Below are 23,240 nucleotides of genomic sequence, written 5' to 3'. Positions count from 1 at the left end.
AACTTACCAAGATTTTCAAATATGTAGAGACATTTTACACTGCTGAATAAGTAAGTTATTTTTTAAATCATTAATATGCCAGTTGCTACAAATTCTTTTTGCATGTATAGTTATATATTTCAAATAAACAGCAATATATATATAGACAAATATCTTCAATAAAACTCAACTCTTAAAGAAGATTTTTCTATCATTTATATTGTAGCAAAATAGCAACTACAGTTCTTCCTCGACATCCCAATAAATCCATCAAAAATTAAAAATCTCTTAAGTTAAAAATACATTTAATATACCCAGTTACTGAATATCACAGCTTACCCTAAACTACCTTAAACATGCTCAAAACACATACATTAGCCTACAGTTGGGCAAAATCAAATAATACAAAGCCTATTTTATAATAAAGTGTTGAATACATTATGTAATTTATTAATTACTGTATTGAAAGTAAAAAAACAAGTGAGTCAGCTGTTTATATCCTTGTGTTCCTGTATGTCACTGGGAACCGTGGCTCACTGTCACTGCCCAGGATCACCAGACTGTATCATACTACTTACCACTAGCACGGGGAAAAGACCAAAATTCAAAATTCAAAGTACAGTTTCTACTAAATGTGTATCACTTTCACACCACTGTAGAGTTGAAAAATCCTAAGTCAAACCATTGTAAATCAGGGACAACGTGTATGTATTCATTTTCCAACTTTCCAATCTTTAGCTACAAAAGGAACACTATACTGATAGAATTAAGGTATCCTGATGGGCCATTGTTCTATCTAGAACTATCTCTGCTACCAGTTATCTGCATGACACTGAGCAACTCACTTTACCTCTCTGGACTTTAATATGTTCATGACGCATAAAATAACGTTTGGACTAGATCAGTTGTATTCAAAGTAAATTTCAAGGAACTCGCAAGTTCCAAAGAGATACTGTTAAGGCTTATCAGTGGAAAACTTGAGTCAAAGCTTACATTCTAAAATATATTTTAAACTATTTTTTACAAATGCAAAACAACTTGCCTATTCAAATCTGTACCATACCAGTTTTTAATATTTTGATAATTAACCTGTGACGTTATATCAATTTTGGTGTAGCTCTCCGTTTTTAACATCTCTGTACATATTTGATAAGGAATGGTTAAATTTGTACAAATCTTTGTTTTAATGCAAGTTACACATACCTACTCATGTAAAATTACACAAGTAGACATTATCACAGCACATGTGCCATTCTTAATAGTTCACCTGACACACCTGTCACAATGTAACAACTGAACAATGGTACTGAGACACATCGTTTTCCAATATCATATTTTAGATTTGGTGCTTGTTTTGCTTTTTGGTTGATTCTTATCTGACAAACTGAGCTTAATTTGGCAAGGCAAAGTAAAAAAAAAAAACAAAAAAACTGCTTTGATTACAATTATTAATGTAACATCAGCAAAGAAATTTATTCTGAAACCCTAGCCAGGTTCTGATACTAAAATACCAGAGGCATTTTAAAATCACATTATCTAGGGCACCTGGGTAGCTCAGTTGGTTAAGCATCTGCCTCTGGCTCAGTTCATGATCTCAGGGTCCTGGGATCGAGCCCCACGTCAGGCGCCCTGATCAGTGGGGAGTCGGCTTCTCCCTCTCCCTCTGCTCCTCCTCACCACTTGTGTGCACTCTCTCTCTCTCAAGTAAATAAAATCTTTTAAAAAATGAAAATGAAATAAAATCACAGTGTCTAATATTCCATAACATTAATTTGCATTTGAAAAGCATTTTCATAAAATAACAAAGCATTATATTGCCAAAAGTACTATTAAGAATGTTAGTGATTCACCTCTAAAAATCAGAACACTTTTATTTCAATCACATTCTAGAATTAGTTTCATTAAAGATTATCCCGACTTTGAAAGGTGAGATATCAAAATCTGTTACCTTTATAATAAATTATATGGATCAAACTTTTATTCCTTGGACAAAAAAAAAAAAAAAAAAAAAGGGTTCCTGGGCTTTGTCATCTGTAATATGATGATATAAACAGAATCTACTATCAGAAAGTTTCCATGAAAATAACTGAGATCTGCATAACACCTTTAGAATGCTCCCTGGCACATAGTATTAGTTGCCATTATTATGACTAAAACAAAATACAGAAAAAAATGATACTGAAGTTTCAAACCAAGTGACATGAAGAAGTCTCATCTAAAGCTTCCTCGTATTCACCAAAACACTCATTTTTCTCACCAATGACTTTATAGTAATAAAAATTTGACCTTATATTAAAAAATAAATCTGTAAATTTATTTCATTAAACAATGCCACTAAGATGGTTGAAAACAATGGGATGAAATTTCCAAGATCCCTCTACTTCTAAAATACCTACAACTCCTAAATTATTAGCATTTATCAAATTTTTTCAATCCACATAAACATCAATAATATGAAATACTAGTTTATAAAATAGGGTGTATATATTTAGCCGATTTTTTTTATATAAAATGTGTCATTTTTCAAAGAATCATTTCATTACTCATTGATTTCAACATAAAGACTTGAATATTCATACCAGCTTACAACAAACTAAACCAACTAAATTTTTCAGGCCATCTGCTGCAGTCTAAGTCTGACTAAAGAAGCAATATGAATTAAGAAATATCCAAAGAGAAAAAGAAATCAACCAGTAACAAATTTTTCACATGCTTACATGTAAAATAATTATGTGCTGTATATAGTTTCTAAAAGCCAAGGTAACAATTACATAGTTGTAAATGAGCCTAGACAAGCAAAGAGATATGCATATGTATAAATTTACTTGTAATAATATTTTCCCACAAATTTCCAACAGGAATGGAAGCTCTCCATTGAGGGCAAGGATATTGTCTGTTTTGTTCACTGTTCTATTTTAGCAGTGGCTGGCATTTATTAGGCACTCAAACACTGATGGAATGACTCAATCCCCTTACATTTTTATTTTCTACAAAGCTGTAATTTATCATTATGCCTTTTTAAATTACTAACATATCTGCTATTATATATAATTGCTTTTGCAACAGTCATATAATATATGCACCCAACCTACCTTGCTTCAAGTAAAGCAGCCATATTCAGTCCTATAAACTGTAAACAAGACAGTTTCAATTGCTCAGCATTATACATTGCTGCAAATTCCAGTACCATAGCAGCATTCTTAAGGGTAACTACAAAGAAAAGATACTCAAAATGAGATGAAAGCCATGTCCCTATAGCAAATACAACATACTTATTTTTAAAGTTGTCAGGTTTGAACATTAAGAACAAGGAAAACTGAAAGTAGTTTTTTGCCAAAATAACTTATACTAAGGCAAATTCAGAATGCTATTTTCCATCCCAGTGTGCCAAAGTAATTTTAAATGATTGCTTATGAGGAGAAATAAGCATACCAAAAGAAAATACAGATGATGTGTTACAGTGTCACCTAAAAGCAAACATGTAAGAATTGACAATCTTCCACCTAACATTTTTAGAATAGTTTTAACTTCCATCGATAAACAACTTTCTTTTTCATTTATATAGCATAGAATAGTTATTTTCTCTTCTATAAAACTAAAAAGATCTTAAGACTAAGAGAAACTAGGGGCGCCTGACTGGCTCAGTCAGTAGAGCCTGCAACTCTTGATCTTGGGGCGGGTTTGAGCCCCATGTTGGGCAGAAAGATTACTTCAAAAATTAAAAAATAAAATATGTTTAAAAATAAAAAATAAATTTTAAAAAAGTCAAGGGTAACGTTAAGGGTAATTTTTAAAAACGACTAAGAGAATCTGATTACATCAGTCTATAACATATTTACATTGAGTAATCCATCAGAATTTATGTGGGTGTATTTACATAAACATACACTATATATTTGGAAAATAATTACATTTAGATATCACTGTATTATTATTCATGCCAGTGCACAATCTGCCATACTGTATGAAAGATTCTGGATTTTATTACTATCCTAGTAAATTTATATCTGATGTGTCCTATTTTGCTAGAGACCATCTCAGAATATTCTACCTACCTAGCTATAACTTTGGCTTCCCAAACCCCTCTATTCGTTATTTACTGTGAGTTCTAACCAACAGAGGAACACAACTGTTTTCTTTTTTTTTTTTTTAAAGATTTTATTTATTTATTTGACAGATATAGAGACAGCCAGCGAGAGAGGGAATACAAGCAGGGGTAGTGGGAGAGGAAGAAGCAGGCTCACAGTGGAGGAGCCTGATGTGGGGCTCGATCCCATAACGCCGGGATCACGCCCTGAGCCGAAGGCAGACGCTTTAACCGCTGTGCCACCCAGGCGCCCCCACAACTGTTTTCTATACCTGGCTCACTCCACATTTGTTTTTCTTTCTTCCTTGTAACTCTGTCAAAAAGTATAACTGCAGTAAATAATGGTCTTTGTCCCGTTCCTATCCAAACCTAAAGTTTCAACTAATTATGAACCCAAAGTCTCCCACTTCACAAAAATGGATCATACAAAAATTTTAGAGCTGTTCAGTTGGGAACAAGGACTGCCCAATACTAGGAGACCAGACTTTGTCGAACCCTGCTCTTGCTGGGTTCTAGGATGATCAAGATATTCATTTATAGGACAGTTGTGCAGCATGGGCCAAAAAACAATACCCAAGCAATGCCAGGAAACTCAACTGAATAGCTGAAAATATCTCCAATATGTATACTTTATTCCTGTTATATTATTAAAATAAAGGATGCAACAAACATTTCCATTTTCTAGCTTAACTGTTGTTCTTTTTTGATAACCAAGGAGAAGATATTCCATAAAGCTCAAGAAAAGTAAGTAAGACACTAGAGCCAAGACAAACTATCAGCAAGTACAAATTAGAAAATTCTGACAGGAAATTCCTTCATACTTCCTAAAGTGGCAATGTGACAATGAAAATGAACAATGATAAAATCAGAATCTTTTATATCAGGCTAAGAAAACCTAACCTTTATCTTAGAGTAAGCAATTAAAAATACCTAAAGAGAGGAAGACAATAATTACTTCCACCAGAAAGATTAAAAAAAAAAAAAAAAGAAGTAGAGATACAGAGGACTTAAAAGATTACTTGTGACACTACACAGAAGGGATGGATATCAGTGACCTCAACTAGCACAGTGACAGAATAAAAAGGTGGGGAAAATGTGGTCAATAAATATAGTTAAGATACATCTGTTCTGGCAACTGAAAGAATTTGGATGTAAAAAACAAAACACAACGAACAGCTTTGGGTTTCAAAAGTTGAATGTTCAAAAGACAGCAATGCGATTAACTGATATAATGAAGCATTCATTAAGTGAAATAATGAACAGAGAAAGAAATAAGAGTTTAAGGGGCGCCTGGGTGGCACAGCGGTTAAGCGTATGCCTTCGGCTCAGGGTGTGATCCCGGCGTTACGGGATCGAGCCCCACATCAGGATCCTCCGCTATGAGCCTGCTTCTTCCTCTCCCACTGCCCCTGCTTGTGTTCCCTCTCTCGCTGGCTGTCTCTATCTCTGTCGAATAAATAAATAAAATCTTTAAAAAAAAAAAATAAGAGTTTAAGAGACAAGAGATGTGTTTTGATAAAATACATAAATGAGACAATTATGTAAAAATTCCAGCAAATAGTAAGTAACAGGTAGCTAAACACAGACATATAGTCAAGACCAGGGCAAAAGGAAAAAAGTTCTTGAAATTTCAAAATAAATTTCCTATCATCTTCATTATTCAATGCTTCACAACATTTCAAAAAACTTAACATATTTCAATTATATACATATTTTCACATATTAACACTCTGAAATAATGTGCTTACAATGACACAAAATAGTTCAAATGTTTTAACATTTTTCATGATTCAAAAAAATAATGGTGCATTTTACCACAAATGGAATCATAAAGTCAGTGAATAATCCTGTATCAACCTGAAAACATAGTAATATTCAAATTCAAAAATACTCACGTTTCTCAGTTAATGCTACTTCACAAATCCCTTTCAATCGAGTTATAAGAAGCTGATCAGCCACCACAAGAACACTACAAACAAAATCCACATTTTGAGATTCTAAAAAAAAAAAAGAAAACAAGCAAAATTATTACTTTGTAAACATTATACCTATGAAAAAAGTTCCAAGTAATTAAGACACAAAGAAGAGGATTATGACTATTTTTGGAATATTGCAATGGCAATTATGATAAATAGTAATAATGAGAGAATTTTCTACCTTTTAAGTATAAGACTGGAAAGAAACACACCAAAATGCCCTGGTTCACATTAGGACATAAAATGGGCAACCGGAATTGATCTTTTTAGTCTAGAAGGCTACTAGTATGCCTGACCTACTTAAAATTTCCCAGATATTAAACATTTCTCAATCTAATACATAGAGGGGAAATTCAAATCTTAGCATCAAAATTATTATGTAGGTATATGTTAAATACATATACATATGTTAAGAACAAATATATACACATAGAGAGAGAGAGTGAGAGAGAGGGGTGAATAATGCTTAATCATTTTTGTTTTAAATAAAGAAGCCTAAGAGTACATATTTTCTTTTTAAACTGCAAGAGTTCCTTAATTTAAAATAACCTCAGTCCTGAGTACTACTAATGGCCTTGAGCAATCACCCTGACATACTGCCAGAATAACAACATAAATACAAAAACAAAACCACAACAGGAAGGAAAAAAAGACTAAGAAGAAAAAATGTAGAAAAACCATTTTTAACAAGGAGGTGAAGTCACTGAATGGCAAACTAAGGACTACTTCCAGAATTCCTCTTCTCCACAAAAGCAATGAAGATACTAAGAAAACTGTCAAAATCAACTTTTTCAGAATTTGAGAAATTAGCCAAAGGCTTGCAATAATCTGGGGAGTGCTGACTCAAGAAAAATGGCTGAATCTTGGTAGAAAACAGTGAGCGACTCAACACTGTAGCTTTTTCTATTTAAATCCTCCTCTCCCCTCCTCCGCAATAGTCTTGAAAACCAATAACTCTGCAATCACAGTGGAAACAACTACAGCCACTGAAGGAGGCACAAGAGTTATGAGGCAACACTATCAAAGAACTGTCATTATTTGACATGCTTGGCAGTTCCCTGGAAATCCCCCTCGCAGGGCTTGTCTTTATTTTGACCTGACCCAAAGCTTTACTGGTCTAAACAGCCTCTTCCCTTAGGGCATTTATTAAAAACAATCAGTAGCAATTGTTTAACATTGAAGCTGAGACGATGATAACAGATGGAGCAAAAGACAAGCAGATCAAAGAAGTGTTTTTGTTTTTTTTTTAAGAAAAGGTAGGCAGCACCTGGGTGGCTCAGTCCGTTAAGCGTCTGCCTTTGGTTCAGGTCATGATCTCGGGGTCCTGAGCCTGAGCCCCACTTTGGGCTCCCTGCTCAGTGGGGAGCCTATTTCTTTCTCTCCCTCTGCCTGCCACTCCCCCTGCTTGTGCTGTATCAAATAAAATCTTTAAAAAAAAGTTAAAAAAAATAAAAATAAAAAAGGTAGGAAAAGAGATGTTACAACTGGATGTTTGTGTTCCCTGAAAATTCACATGTTGAAGTCCTAATTTCCAGTGCGGCTGTATTTGGAGATGGGGCCTCTCAGGAATTAAGGATAAATGAAGTTATAAGAGTAGAGCCCTGGTCCAATAGGATTAGGGTCCTCCTACGAAAAGAGATATCAAAGAGTTATCTATTTCCTTCCCTCCCCCCCCAAACACACAAACATACACACACATGCATAGAGAAAAGGCCATGTGAGGACATAACAAGAAGGCACCCATGTATAAGCCAAGAAGAAAGTCCTCACCAGAAATCAACCTTGCCAAAGCCTAATCTGGGACTTCTAACCTCCAGAACTATGAAAAAATGAATTTCTGTTCCTCAAGCCCCCTGATCCATGGTATTTTGTTATGGCAGTTCCAGTTAACTAACACGGATGTCCACAGGGGGTTCTGAAAAGTTCAACACACTGCTGTGAATCTAGAAGGTCACACACATATAGACAATTATATACACGCCAAGGAAAAACTTAAGGCCCTAAAGTTTTACCTTTGGCTGGATGTGAGGCTCTGCTAAAGCAGGCAGTAAGAGCTAAAGCAGGGTCATAAATTGCCCACCTGAGAAATGAAGGCATGCCCCAACATATACAAGGACCTCCGTGGCAAAGGCTGGGAATTTATTGGTTTTAGGCATTTAAGGAAATTTCTAATTATTAGCTGACCACTAAGCTAACCCAGCAGAACTTTAGTGGTCACACAAGACAAAGAACAGAGATTTTACAGAATTAATTAGTTCAGAAAAGTCAATGAACAAACACAAACAATAAACCCTGGGGAAGGAGGAGAATCTGATTTCAAGAGTTACCACATATTGTTTAAAATATATGAAAAATTATGAAAGATGCAAAAAAACATGTAAGTATGGCCCATATATAGGAAAAAAGCAACTAAAAGGAAGCCTGAGGAAGCCAAGATGCTGAACTATTAGAGTTTAAATCAGCTATTTTAAATATGTCCAAAGAATTAAAGGAAATTATGTCTAAAAAATAAACAGAAAAGTATGTGGATAATGTCTCCTGAAATCAAGAACATCAATGAAGAGACAGAAATTATAGGTCAATTGAAACTATCCAATCTGAAGAACAGGAAAAAAAAAAAAACAATGACTACAAATTAACAGGGCATAAGAGACCTATGGAACACCATATAGCATATCAAGATACATATTCGAGTTGCATGGGAAAATAAAAGGCATAAATATTTTAAGAAATAATGGCAGAGTGGGGAGAAGTAAAATGTGGAGGTTTTGTATACAATGGAAATTAAGTTGTGATTAGTTCAAAATAGACTGTTACCTGCACACTGTTATATATGTTATATGTAAGCTTCATGATAACCACAAAGGAAAAACCAACAGTAGATACACAAAAGATTTAGAGAAAGGAATCAAAGCATATCACTACCAAAACATCATTCAATCACAAAGGAAGGCAATAAGAGAGAAAGAAGGAACTACGAAAGTCAGAAAACTGACAAAATGGCATTAAGTCCTTACCTATCAATAATTACCTTAAATGGATTAAATTCTCTAATCAGAAGACAAAGTGGCTATGGATAAAGAAACAAGATTCAACTATATCCTGCCTACAAGAGACTCATTTTCCCTTTAAGAACACACATAGCCTGAAAGTAAAAGGACAGAAAAAAATATTCCATGCAAATGGTAACAGAAGGAGAGCTGGAGTGGCTACACTTCTATCAGACAAAATAGGCTTCAAGTCAGAAACAGAAGAGAAAAAGAGGTCATTATAATAAAGGGGTCAATACATCAATAGGATATAACAGTTGTACATATACATATAATAAACATACAACATTGAAGCACCTAAATACATAAAATAGAAATAGTCATCAGTACAGTAATAAGAGAACTTGAATATGGATATTCATGTTCAAATACAGACAGACCATAGAGACAGAAAATCAACCAGGAAACATCAGACTTGACCAACTACACACCAAATGAACCTAACACATATATATGGAACATTCCATTCACAACAGCAAAATATATATTCTTCTCAACACAAATAAAACATTCTTCAGGGTGGATCATATATGAGGCCACAAAACAAGTCTTAACAATTTAAGAAGACTAAATGATACCAAGTATCTTCTCCAACTACAGTGGCACGAAACTAGAGTAACAGGAGGAAAATAGGGAAATGTGTAAATATGTGGAAATTAACACAGTAAGTCAAAGGAGAAATCAAAGAGAAAGCAAAAAATATCTTGAGACAAATGAAAAATGGAAATACAATACACCAAAACTAATGGGATGCAGCAGAAGAACTTCTAACAAGGAAGTTAATACTGATAAATGCTTTAACAAAAAAGGAATATCTCAAAAGAACAATTGAGGGTTTTTATACAACAAGGAACTACAAAAAGAAGAAACAAAACCTAAAGTCAGCAGAAGGAAGAAAATAGTAAAGACTGAGCAGAGGGGCACCTGGGTGGCTCAGTTGGTGAAGCGTCTGACTTTGGCTCAGGTCATGATCTCCAGGTCCTGAGACTGAAGCCAGCACTGGTCTCTGCGCTCAGCAGGGAGTCTGCTTGTCCCTCTCCCTTGTCCCACTCCTAACTCGTGCTCTCTTTGTCTCTCTCAAATAAAATGTTAAAAAAAAAATTGAGCAGACACATATGAGCTAGAGACACTAGAAAAACAAAAAAGATCAACAAAACTAAGAGTTAGTTGTTTGAAAAGATAAAATTAACAAACCCTTACGCAGATTAAGAAAAAAGATCCCCCCCAAAATAAAATTCTAAATGAGAGGAGACATTACAAGCGATATCACAGAAATGCAAATTATAAGAGACTACTATCAAAAACAGTAAGCTGACAAATTGGATAACCTAGAAGAAATAGATTAATTCCTAGAAACATGATCTACTAAGACTGAATCATGAAGAAACAGAAAATTTGAATAGACCAATAACAGAGTAAGGACACTGAATCAATACTCAAAAATCTCCCAAAAAAGAAAAGCCCTTGACCAGATGGCTTCATGGATGAATTCTACCAAACATCTAAAGAAGAATTAACACCAATTCTTCTCAAACTTGTCCAAAAACAAAAACAAAAACTGAAGAAGAGGGAACACTTCCAAACTTATTTTATGAGGCCAGGATTATTCTGATACCAAAAGGAGTCAAGGACACTACCAGAAAAGAAAATCATAGTACAATATCCCTGATGGAACATACCTGCAAAAATGCTTAATAAAATACTAATAAACCAAATTCAATAGCATGTTAAAAAGATCATACACCATGATCAAGTGGGATTTATGCCTGGATGCAAGGATGGTTCAATACATGCATATCAACAAATGTGATACTATCTTAACAGAATAAAGAACAAAAATCATATGATCATTTCAGTACATGCAGAAAATGCATAAGACAAAATTCATATCCATTCATGATAAAAAAAACTTTCAACAAATTAAGCAGCGAAGGAATGTACCTCAATATAATAAAGTCCATCTATGACAAGTCCACAACTAACACCATATTCAACAATAAAAACCTGAAAGCTATTTGTCTAAGATCAGGAACAAGAAAAGGATGCCCACTCATGCCATTCCTATTCCAACATAGTACTGGAAGTCTTAGCAAGAGTAATGAAGCAATAAATAAATAAATAAATAAATAAATAAATAAATAAGCGTCATCCAAATAGAAAAGGAAGAAGTACAACTATCTCTGCAGATGACAAAATCTTATAGTTAGAAAACCCTAAATGCACCATCAAAAATCTATTAGAAGTAATAAACAAATTCAGTAAAGTTGCAAGATACAAAATCAACACAAAAATCAGTTGCTTTTCTATACACAATGAACTATCCAAAAAAGTAATTAAGAAAACATCTCTTTCACAATTGTATTAAAAATAATAAAACACTAAGGAATAAATTTAACCAAGGAGATAAAAGATCTGTATTCTGAAAACTATAAAACACTGATGAAAGAAATTGAAGATGAAAATAAATGGAAAGATATCCCATGTTCATGGACTGAAAGAATACTGTTAAAATGTCCACTCTACCCAAAACAATCTACAGATTCAATAAAATCCTATCAAAATTCCAATGGCATCTTACACAGAGATAGAAAAAATAATCCTAAAATGTATATGGAACCACAAAAATCCTGAATAGCCACAGTAATCTTGAGAAAGAACAAGGCTAGAAACATCACACTTCCTGACTTCAAATTATGTTACAAATCTACAGTAATCAAATATTAATTTATTGCCATAAAAAGCAGACATATATGCCAATGGAAGAGAACAGAGAGCCCAGAAATAAACCCTCATTTTACAGTCAATTAATCCTCAACAAGGATATAAAGAATACAAAATAGCACTCTTCAATAAAGAGTGCTAGGAAAACTGAACATCCACATGACAACAATATGAAACGGGACCTACGCTATAGACTAACATCAACTCAAAATGGATTAAAGATGTAAACAAAAGACCTGAAACTGTAAAACTCCTAGAAGAAAACAGGGTAAAAGATTCTAGTCTTGCCAATGATTTTTTGAATATGACATCAAAACGACATGCGACAAAAGCAAAAATAAGCAAGTGGAATTACATGAAACTTTGTAGTTTCATGTGGGGCAAAGCAAAGGGAAACGATCAACACAATGAAAAGGCAACCTTCAGAATGGGAGAAAATATCTGCAAACCACATTTGATAAGGGATTAATATCCAAAATATATAAGGAATTCCTACAACTCAATAGCAAAGAAAATAACTAAAAAATGGGTAAAAGAGCTCAATAGACATTTCTCCAGAAAAGATATACAAATGGCCAACAGGTACATGAAAAGGTGCTCAATGTCACTAATTATCAGGAAAATGCAAATCAATACCACAATGAGATATCACCTTACACCTGTCAGAATGGCTATTAATAAAACAAAAGATAACAAGTGTTGGCAAGGATGTGCAGAAAAGGGAACACTCCTGTCCACTGTTGGTAGGAGTGTAGAATGATACAGCCACTATGGACAACAGTATGGAGGTTCCTCCAAAAATTAAATAAGAACTACCATATGATATAGCAATCCCACTTCTGGATATTTAAGCAAAGGAATTGAGATCACGATCTTGAAGACATATCTGCACTCCCATGTTCACTGAAGCATAATTAACAACAGTGAGGATATGGAACAGCCTAAACATCCACTGATGGATGAATGGATAAAAAAAATGTGGTATACACATACAAGTAAACACAATAGTCCACCATGCCTGACTGAAGACACTTTGTAACTAAAGCATTGGTGTATTACTTGAAAAAGCATATAAATGCAATCTCTCCATAAATTTTGATTCAATTCTTAGTCTGTTTATTTTACTTCAGAGATATTATGACAAGGGGGAAAACAAACAAGAAAAAACTTTTATAAATTATTTGTCAAAACTATTCCCTACTGTCAGTTCCTCATCTCAATCATAGAAGTAGCTGGGTATGAAACTGTTAAATCTAATCTCAACCATTATATATAATCCTTACAGAGTTCATTTTCACATAGGTATTGAGAATTTTCTTTTCTACTCCTTTAATATTAGTAAACATCCCTATTGCTGATTCTAAATTAAGCCTCTGTTGATGGCTTATTTCAATTAAAGAGTAGAAGTTAAGATTCATGTTGATTTTGCCATTACTCAATTACATCTTAAATATCTAAAATGTCCTCTTATTAATACCTTTTATCACCACAGCTTCGTCAGTATAGAGGTAGTCCAAAATAACTTTCAGTATGTCAGAATGTATTGGCATTTCCAGAGCTGTACAAGTGGAAGCCTGAAAAAAATAAAGTAAAATAATTAATTTTAAACTACAAAAAACTGCACTCTGACTGGAACAGAAAACTCTGAATAGGAATCACATCAAATGCAAAAGAACGTAACATATATAAAACACAAATCTAAAATGACATACATTTAATTTTAAAATGCCTTGTAACATGGAGAGTCAAGAAAAACTGAAGCAAAAACCAATCACACTGGTGGTATTCCAAACATATGTCCAAATAATAAAGGGGAAATTCTGACCTAAGAAGCTTTTCTGTAACAATTTTTAATTCTAAATGTTGCTATTTTCCAGCAGGCTTCAGCATAAAGTTTAAAACAAAAGTAAAACTGAGTTAAAATATCAGGTTCCCATTCTAAATTTCTTTCGTATGTAATTTCCCCAAAATAAAAAGAAGTGTGATTACCAGCCACGTGGCTTCAACTTAAATCTTACCTCAATCCATGAGCTACTCAGCATACTATGAAAATATTCTGGGAAAAGAAAAAGTACAATTCATTAAAACAGTGAAACAATACTAAAACAAATAAATCAACAACTAACAAAAAGTATACCTACCAAGTCTAGCACAAAGAACACACTTATGACAAGGAAATTCCTTTCCGTCCATTGATTTCATGGTCACATCACACAGAAATGAACTGGAAAAAAAAATTTTTTTTAATTGAAGTAAGAGTGAGTTTTTTACATATTTAGCGAACAGAAAATTTATTATAGGATTTGGCTTAAGTTGATTTTCTCTTAATTGAAGATAGCAGAGAACAAAAAACTTGAGGGTATACATACAAATAAAGTACTTCATCTCCTTCCACTTGAGGAAAGATAGTAAGGGCCTTACAATAAAGATAATATTTAAAGGGAACTGAATACAGATAAATATTCAAAAAGTCTTCTAATTTTCCTTTTGCGTTACAGACCAGGTATTTAATAATGTTGATAGTAAGTGACATCACAGTCAAAGGTCTTTAATTCACTTCTTTTTCAACCTATTTGCTAAAGCACAGTCTAGATCTCTCCAGTTTCTCTTTCTCCAAAACTTTTACCCTACAAAACACAAATACCTAAAAACAAAAACTTTTAATCACATATTTAGAATAGTATATTTATTACTGAAAAAGTTTATACTAAAGGAAATCATCATCATAATGATGAAGAGGCATAATTAGTTCGGTTTTGGGTTAATATCATTTCCTGTATATTGAAAAATACAAAATTTGGACAAGGAAAAATAAAAAATTTTTTTTTCATTAGAAAATTTAAAAATGAACTGTTTCAATGTCTTATTGAGCAGTTAATATTTTATCCATTTACCTCAACATCTATCCAACATTTCTAGAAATGAAGACCAGTAAAGATAAAAGGGTATCTACTCATGTATTTTGCTTCATGTGTTAATAAGAGCTCTGTTATCATACTTAGGTCTCAAAATCTAGAGATGAAAAGTTTATCTTCATTTCCTAACTTACCATTTTTTCTGATTTAGCTTTGATTTATTACCAGTTTTCTTCTCAATAACATTGATTTTTCCATTTTCAAATTTAACTCCATCTAGCCTATTCAAGAACAGATAAAAATTAACAGTTGATGGACCAAAACAAACAACAGAAATCCAACAAATTACCTTACATATGAACATAATTATACAATTTATATCGCCTAGAAAAGTATCTCAACAAACTCTACTCTGTGATAAAGAAGTACAGTTGATCCTTGAACAATGCAGGAGTCAGAGTCACCATTACACCTCCTGCCCCAGAGCTTAAATTTGCATATAATTTTGACTCCCCCAAAACTTAATACCCCACTATTGACTGGAAGCCTTCCCAATAACATAAACAGTAGATTTGTATGTTTATACTTTATATGTTATATGCATTATATATTGTGTTTTTACAATAAAGGAAGCCAAAGAAAATGTTAAGAAAATCATAAAGAAGAGAAAATACATTTACAGTACTGTACTGAATTTATCATAGAAAGTTTTAAAACAAGTGGATCTGCACAGTTCAAACCCATGTTTTTCAAGGGTCAACAGCACATTAAATATAGTTACTGACAAAAAACATATGAAAGCCATAGCACAAAGCCCTTCAGTGTTTTTAAATAGGAAACCTGATACATGCTCCTCCTTTGCTCCGGCCCCACACATTAGGTTGTAGTGCCACAAGCGATATACATACCTTAAAAAAAGAGAATTTCAAAGAATCTGATTTATATGACAAAGCTGTCTTAGGCACTTTACATGTGCTATATGACAGAACTACACCAACAATTTGCGATCACTATTCTCCCTCCCCTTTTGTATATATATAAAGAACCTGAATTTCAAAGAAACTAAGAAGTCTGCCCCAGCTAGTCATAGTAGAGCTAAGAGGAATACATATATATAGGTCTAACTCCAAAGACAGTACTCTTTCCAGTATACCACACTGCCTACCATTCCAGATCCCTGTTACACAAACACCATAGAGAGTTCAAACCCACTAAAAGCCTACACAGTTTTAATCCAGGGAGTCCTACAGAGATAGTTTTAGCACAGAATGGAGAAAAAAACATATCCAAAAAGGAAGGTGAGGGATGGAGCGGAGGGAGGGGAGAAGAAGAGTAGCAAAGAAAAAGATAAGAATTTTTAAGAGGACATAATGAGGTTCAAGAATAGATATTAAGAAGGAGCCATACCTACTACTCAAATTACTGAAACCAAATTTCTTTGCAACATTTTGCAACATTCTTACAGGATCATCTTCCCCATTACTTTTCCCTTTATTGGAAGATTTTGGTTTGCTTTTCTGCTTTTCATTAACTGTATGAGCTTGATTACTTCTGTAAACTTCAAATGCTGACTTCTGATTATCTTCATGGCAATTCATTTTATTTGAACGAGAATTCATAGTGCCCTGATATTCTTCTGGCTTTTTGTTTAAGTTTATTCTTGGTGTGAAGCCATGAATTAAAAAGTCACAAGTATCTGTGTATATAAATTGTAAAAGGTACTCAAACAAGTCAGGATGAACCTTCTCTACCACAAAGAGATGGCACCCTGCAGAATCTTCATCTTTCCGGTAAACATCTGTAAAGTCAAAAGAGGTCCCATCTGAAAGAAACAATTTCTGAAAAAAGTCAGAATGCGCTGCCAAAATATATTTATGTGCAGGGAAAATTCTATTGCCAACTTGAAATGTCACGTCATGTATGCTGTCCGTTTCATCTGTTTCCCTTAAGAGTTTGCCAAACTCTTCAAAAAAGGATGATGAGGATACGGATGGAATTTCATAAAGGCTAGAAATGAAACAAAAATCATTTTTACTTTCAAGAAAAAGAAGAAAAAAGCATCCCTAATCAATTCTCTTTTTAAAGTACAATTTCTTTTTTAGAGTACAATTTCTTTTTTAGTTATTAAACTTGTAAGATTTTAAATCTGGCATTTCCTAAAATATAAGAATATTGCGAAGTCTTAGATACTGTATCACACTTTAAAATGTATTTATTCCTTTTTATATTTTTCTCCTGAACTAAAATGACAAGACTTAAGTTTTCCTTTGAAAGCAGTGTTTTCGATTTCTATAAGGAAACACCAGAATATAAATTCAAATGACCATTTCATAGAAATTTTTTAAATGACTATAACTAAACACAAATGATTACAAAAATAAAAACATCCAAAAAAGAATACAGTTCTCAACCTTTTGTATCCTTTCATTTTAACTGAAGAAAACCAAATATACAAAGAACTGAGCAAATACTTCAAGTCAAATTCAGAATAGGTGAGAAACTCAGAAAGTAAAGATAAAGATAAATACACATACAGACATACAATCAGTCCATAACCCTGGTTCTTTCAGTACTGTAAGATGGTTATCACACCTTCCCAATCCACATTTCACCCTTCCAGGTAGGGGAAACAATCCTCCTGGTCTGCTCTGGATTGAGAGCTTTCCCAGGAAATGAGAGTTTTGGTGCTAAATATGGATAGACCTAGGCTAACCAGTACGGATGGTCACCCTACTTCTAGGACTTCTTTCCAGTAGAACCCTTGATATTTATCTTAACCTGTCATCTCTCTACTACTGTGACTTAGAAAAGATTTGCACTGAGATTACCTACCCTACAGATCACTCTATACTACCTCTTCTTTTGTTAATTATCATATTCAAGTGTTAGAAATTTTTGCAAACTATTTAATATTTATATTTCTCAGAATCTGAGAACCTAGAATACATCATAAAGTACTAAGATATAAAATTTGTGCATATACACATATATCTTCAATATTTTCAATAAATATCAGTTTACAAACTAAGAGAAACACTTATCACTCCCACTATAACAAATTCCACCTTTGAGTTATCCAGGTAACATGATTTTATGTCTAAAGCCTCTACAAGTCTTAGCAAAAGCATTTCAATTAAATTTGCTCTAGAAGCTACTGAAAAAAAAAGAAAACCCAGGGATTATTCCTTCTAAAAATGAAATTTAATATATACAAGTGTACCTTGTTTTAGGATCTGACTGCAGGATTGCAAAGTTGCATCCACTTGGATCTGTGCTGACGCTAACAGCTCTATGGGCAAAAGTAAGTTTCTCAAGTCGAATTCTTTCATATACACTATTTATATCAGAGACACAAGACACATCTGATGAGGAATTATGAAGATTTGATAAAATCTCTGCTAAAAAGAAAAATAAACTCCCATTAATGGAGGCTTTACTGAAACTCTTAAAATGGTTTAGGAGTAAAGAAAATAGAAAAACAATTAAAAATATGGAAATATCTTTCATATATAATAAGTCCTTTTGAAGAACTATATCCTCTCTCTCAAACATAATTTGCCCCCTATGTACAGGTATTGTACAGGAAATTTTGGTTATTCAATTCTCAATTATCCATGGTTTTATCCCTTTCAACAAAAACATCTTTCACATTGCAACAAAAGTTATCTTTCTAAAAAGCAAATCTGGCTTCTAAAATTCCTCAGCTTGCATTAAAAATATGTAAACTTAGCATTTTCATAATTTCTTTGCATGTTCACTTGTTTCCAAGTATTACAGTGATCCTCAGTCTGTCCCTAATGATACGGTAGTGAACAAGATAGGTATGTCCCTACCATCTCGGAGTACACAATCTAGCAGAGAAGACAGACATTTAAACAAATGATTATATCATTACAAGTCAGATGAAGGCTATGAAACAAAAGTATGAAATGTGCATGCAAAGAAATGATTCTGGCTGCAATAGGAAGAATGTTGAAAATAACTAAAAATAATGACAAAGATATCATTTAGGAAACTAATAAGAGTCCAAAAAAGAACAAATTACACTGAAGTTGTAGCAATTAAGTGGAGGAAAGTGGAAAGATTTCAGAAAGACTTGAGACAGAGTGACAAAACTTGGTGACTGATAGGAGATAGAGGTGGGGGGATGTGAGATGTCAAAGATAACCATTTACTTAGATAGAAAACATTAAAAAGCAAACGTGGGAGCATGAGATCATGAATTCAGTTTTAGACCACTAAATATGACTAAGATACAATTCCAAGACTTCCAACATTTAGAGATCAAAGCTGCATTTTGGTTACTCTCTCAAATTCACTATATTTCAGTCTTATGGGGCTTTGCTAATCTTCCCCAAACATGCAATTATTGCAATTTCTACGCTCTCAAAAAACCTAACATATGCATATTAGTATTTGTAAACTGTAAAGAGTTATATATATATATATATATATATGTCTATTGTCCTTACAAACTTATCAATGTCTGAAAATAGGGGCCCATCTTACATATATGTTGTTATCAATAAAGTGTAGCCCTATATCTGACACATAGCAAATCAATTTTAAATGTTTACAGACTTGTCTAATCTATAAGAAAAAAAAGAAGTACAGCAAATCGCTACTCACTTAACTGTGGCTTTATGATTTTGAAGTATATGTTTTTAATTTTCTGAATAATTATAAATGTTCCTTATATATGTTTTAGCATACAATAACTGATTTATTCATTCAACAGATGACTTAATAAGGGACTACTATGTGTCAGGAAATATTTTGAATGCTAAGGATACAGTGAAACAGTTAAGGTCCTTGTCATCTTAAAGTCTGATAGGAGGTAAGCATTAGAAAAGTTAATCACAAAGATAAATACATAAAAACAAGTAAAAATGACTTGCATCATGAAAATGCAAAGGGAATATGAAAAGTGAAACAGGGTACTTCAATTTAGATTGAGGGAATCTGTGAAAATATCTCTGATGAAGTAGAAATAAAGCTGAGATGTGAAAAATTAGAAAAAGCCCTGGGACTACTGAACAAAATTGAAAACCTGAAGGTCAACGTGACTGGTGAGTGGTAAATGACAGGGCGTTCAGAGACAAGAGACATAGACAAGGGTCAGAGCAGGAGCTTTCAGAACAATGTTTAGGAAGTGAGAAAACCATTAAAGAGTTTTAAACACAGGAATATTAGAATCAGATCTTAAAAGATCATTCTGATAATCAGTTAAGAACAGATAAAAAGAAATAACAGTACAAATAAGGAAACATTTTTTTGCAGTAGTCCGTTTGAGTATGGTTAGGGTGGGGTCAATGAACTGTGAAGAGGTAAATGAATTCTAGTTTTTCCAGAAGAAAAATCAACAGGTAATAATTATGGATGAAAGAAAAAAGTTGGTAACCTAAGTTAAAAAACAATGCAAGCAATCCAAGAATTTATAAATTTATAATCTGGTAAAATTAAGACTGAACTATATATGAATAACTTCTATTCTCAATGATGGCATCTTAATTTAAAGCTATCCTTTATTCATCAAGTAATGAAATAAAACTTATCTCTATTCAACAACTGTTTAATATAACTACTTTTATTTTTTAAAATTCTCAATATAAAAACTTTATTCTTCCCATAATTTCCCTTTAAGCCATGAAATGTACCTTTTAACAACTTTAATTTTATATATACAAGTGGGTAAAAAAAAAAAAAATATATATATATAGTATAAGCCACTCAATTCTCAATTTAGGGAAGAAGAGAAAAAAATGGAGCTTGGAAGATGGTTCAAAAGCATCTGGGAAGTTTTTTCTTTAAACTTTACACTTCCCTGGCCCTAGAGCCAAATAGTGACCTACTGTTACTGATAGGTATGCATCATGACCTCAGGATATTGAGACAGATAAACAATGGAAAACCAGATTTAAGTGAATTGAATTCATTGTTTACCTGCACACACACAAACCAAAATCAAAAGAGGAGACTTAAGGGTAAAACCTAATAACACTTGTCAAACCTAATGATAAATACTTGTGAAATTAAAGGTCAACTGAAAGGTACTTTATGCACTATTCATATATATGAACTGACCTTTCTTTTCAGAATTCTTTTTTTTTTCTTCAAACCATTTCCCTCTAAATCCTTCTCCATCTTGTGTGACAAATAAAATGTCTTTTCTATTTAAAGCAATGTCAGAAATGAAGACCTGGCGTGGATAGGCCCATCGACACTGCTTCAGAGAACTGCTGACTGATCTCCAGCAAAATACCTAAAATAAACCCAAATTACATTGGAATATATATTCCCATACAGCATCGGAAAACCAAAAACTGAAATCAAGAGATAATATCTCTAAAACAAAAGCTTTGATTAATATGTTTCCATGTTCATTCTTTCACAGAAAAAGATTACTATAAAAATCAATTTATTTTTTAAAGAACTCTATCTTTCAGAAAAAGTACATCAAGCAAACATGAAGCATTAAAAATATTTCAAAGACACTCCTCTTAAGAAGTAATATTCAGTACTACTTGTTTTTCACATACCGATCTGCTACAATGCTAGAGAAAAAAATATAAAAGCTAAAACTTAGTTATCAGACTTGGTTGTAGTACCATCTGTTTGCAAGAATGAAAATCACCCTATTGAAAATCCAAACTTCAACTCTCAAGAAAAAAAGGAGATGTATGAGTAACCCAATTATACAACTAAAACAAAATCTTAACAGAAAAATCATAATAGAGTTCAATGGCTTCCAAAGGGTTCTGCAAACCTTAGTATTCCTGAGAAATGACTTAGAACTGCTGCTCAGGGATGGACAGAATAATGAGAGGTATGGTGTTGAGATTCCCAATCCAGCTTTATCCAGAATAGTAACTCTTGTCTGCTTCATATATTTGCATTCCAAGAAAGATTTCATTTGAAAAATTAATACTGCTGATTCTTAAAAGTTCAATTCCCCTCAAATTTAAGAAAACTAAAACACAAAATGGTATCTGCCAAGGTCACTCAGAAGTTATGTGTTAAAAAAAAAAAAAAAGACTATACTGATCGATTGCTTCAGAGATCGGTTTTCATAATAAGATTCTAATTTTCCAGAAAGTAACAATCCAGAGATATAAACTAGATCCATATTAATATAAATGAAACAACATCCTAGAGTCAAATGTTTTTTATATCCACTATTTTATGTAATCCCATGCCACTGCTTCCATTAGTACAAAATTAGAGGTCTAATTCTAATACAGTTCCCTAATTAAAATGACCGACTACAGATTTATACCTATTAAGTACCAGTAGGTGGAGCTTTACGATTAATTGTTCAATTTCCAAAATGTCAAATTTTATAGCACTTTATAAACCTCAGAAAACATTCTCATTGTATGTTTCTATTTGATAAGCAAACAGCAGAAGGCAATCTGTTTTTCCAGCTATGGTGTAAAATTCTTTGTGTTACTATGTATAATATATTTTTAATTTAACAATTTCATTAGAGAAATGTATTGATATGTTTGCATAGGGAACTAAAACTGAACTCCACTTAAATGGAAAGAGATTAGAGATTCTTCCTATAGTGATCTAGGAATGTATTATCTTTTATATATGACAGCTATAATCTCTAAAAATATACATTATGTGTACATTTGCTTAAAATTAAATCTGGGAAAAATTTTCTAATTACTTATGCATCGAATTTTTAATATCGCCTGTTTAGCTTTTAATTTTTTTAAGGAGCAGTTATATAAAATATCTGTCTATGCAATTCAATATCTTCATCAGTACTCAGTATACATACCAAATAATCCATCAAAATTCCTTACTTATTTCCATTTTAAGCACAGAAAATGAAATTTTAAACTACAGTTTAATGAAGCTGTACTGTGTAACATGAGTTAAATGTCATCAAACTTTCTTTGAAATACCAGCTCCATACTAATTAGTACTGGATGTCAAAAATAAGTAGAGAAACAAAGTCAACAGGAATCATCATTATCATAGTAATACATGTTCACATTATCAGGTCCCTCATAGCTATCAACTCAGAACAAAATTACTTTAATACACTTTGGCATAAATATACACTCACCCTTCCAGCTCCATCCATTGCAAGAATGCAAATTTTTTGACCTCCATTTTCTTTCAAATTTTCAGGATCAACCTTGTACTCCATTCGCCCCCCAGAAACAAGAACTTTTTTCAAGTTCAGTTGTCTAGGTAAAAAAGAAAATTCATTAATATGTTCTCTAAAATACACATGCCCAATTTTTTTTCCCACATGCTCAATTTTAAAGAAATGACTAATCAAACAATAATCTAGGGTGATTATTATGAAAGGTGAAGTAAGATGATTTGGCCTGTGGTAACCTTAGTTCCCTCCTTCTGTAAGTTTTCCCTATACAATCGCCATTTATTTTACAGCAAGTCCTTTCCTCCCAAATGCCTCTACCCATATGTATACACACTTTCGACACCTAAAGCCCCACTTGAGAATGCACATGTTTACTCTACTTGAAATAAGTGATGAAGACTAAAAGCTCTTAAGTGTATATTTTGCATATTAACAGACAAGAAAAACTTT

General features: G+C 32.9%; 1 protein-coding gene across 8 annotated transcripts in view; it reads right to left on the bottom strand.

The window, feature by feature from the left end:
• Positions 1-23,240, bottom strand: part of IBTK (inhibitor of Bruton tyrosine kinase) — a 95,186-nt gene that overhangs the window by 43,783 nt on the left and 28,163 nt on the right. For 5 of the 8 annotated variants that reach the window (XM_087856922.1, XM_045804293.2, XM_045804258.2 and 2 more), the window contains exons 9-18: positions 22,749-22,872; positions 20,753-20,930; positions 17,889-18,066; positions 16,076-16,675; positions 14,863-14,949; positions 13,955-14,037; positions 13,832-13,869; positions 13,291-13,387; positions 5,962-6,063; positions 3,072-3,189 (exon numbers count right to left, since the gene is read on the bottom strand). In XM_087856922.1, coding sequence (XP_087713048.1) covers positions 3,072-3,189; positions 5,962-6,063; positions 13,291-13,387; positions 13,832-13,869; positions 13,955-14,037; positions 14,863-14,949; positions 16,076-16,675; positions 17,889-18,066; positions 20,753-20,930; positions 22,749-22,872 — 1,605 coding nt within the window. The remainder of the gene's footprint in view (positions 1-3,071; positions 3,190-5,961; positions 6,064-13,290; positions 13,388-13,831; positions 13,870-13,954; positions 14,038-14,862; positions 14,950-16,075; positions 16,676-17,888; positions 18,067-20,752; positions 20,931-22,748; positions 22,873-23,240) is intronic. The other 3 variants (XM_045804266.2, XM_045804307.2, XM_045804286.2) reach the window with 1 other exon arrangement.

The sequence above is a fragment of the Ursus americanus genome, chromosome 29, assembly GCF_024610735.1.
Source record: "Ursus americanus isolate L20-20 chromosome 29, mUrsAme1.1.p, whole genome shotgun sequence".
Classification (NCBI taxonomy): domain Eukaryota; kingdom Metazoa; phylum Chordata; class Mammalia; order Carnivora; family Ursidae; genus Ursus; species Ursus americanus.
The sequence above is the reverse complement of the archived record's forward strand: the minus strand, read 5'-3'. Positions and strand labels throughout refer to the sequence as shown.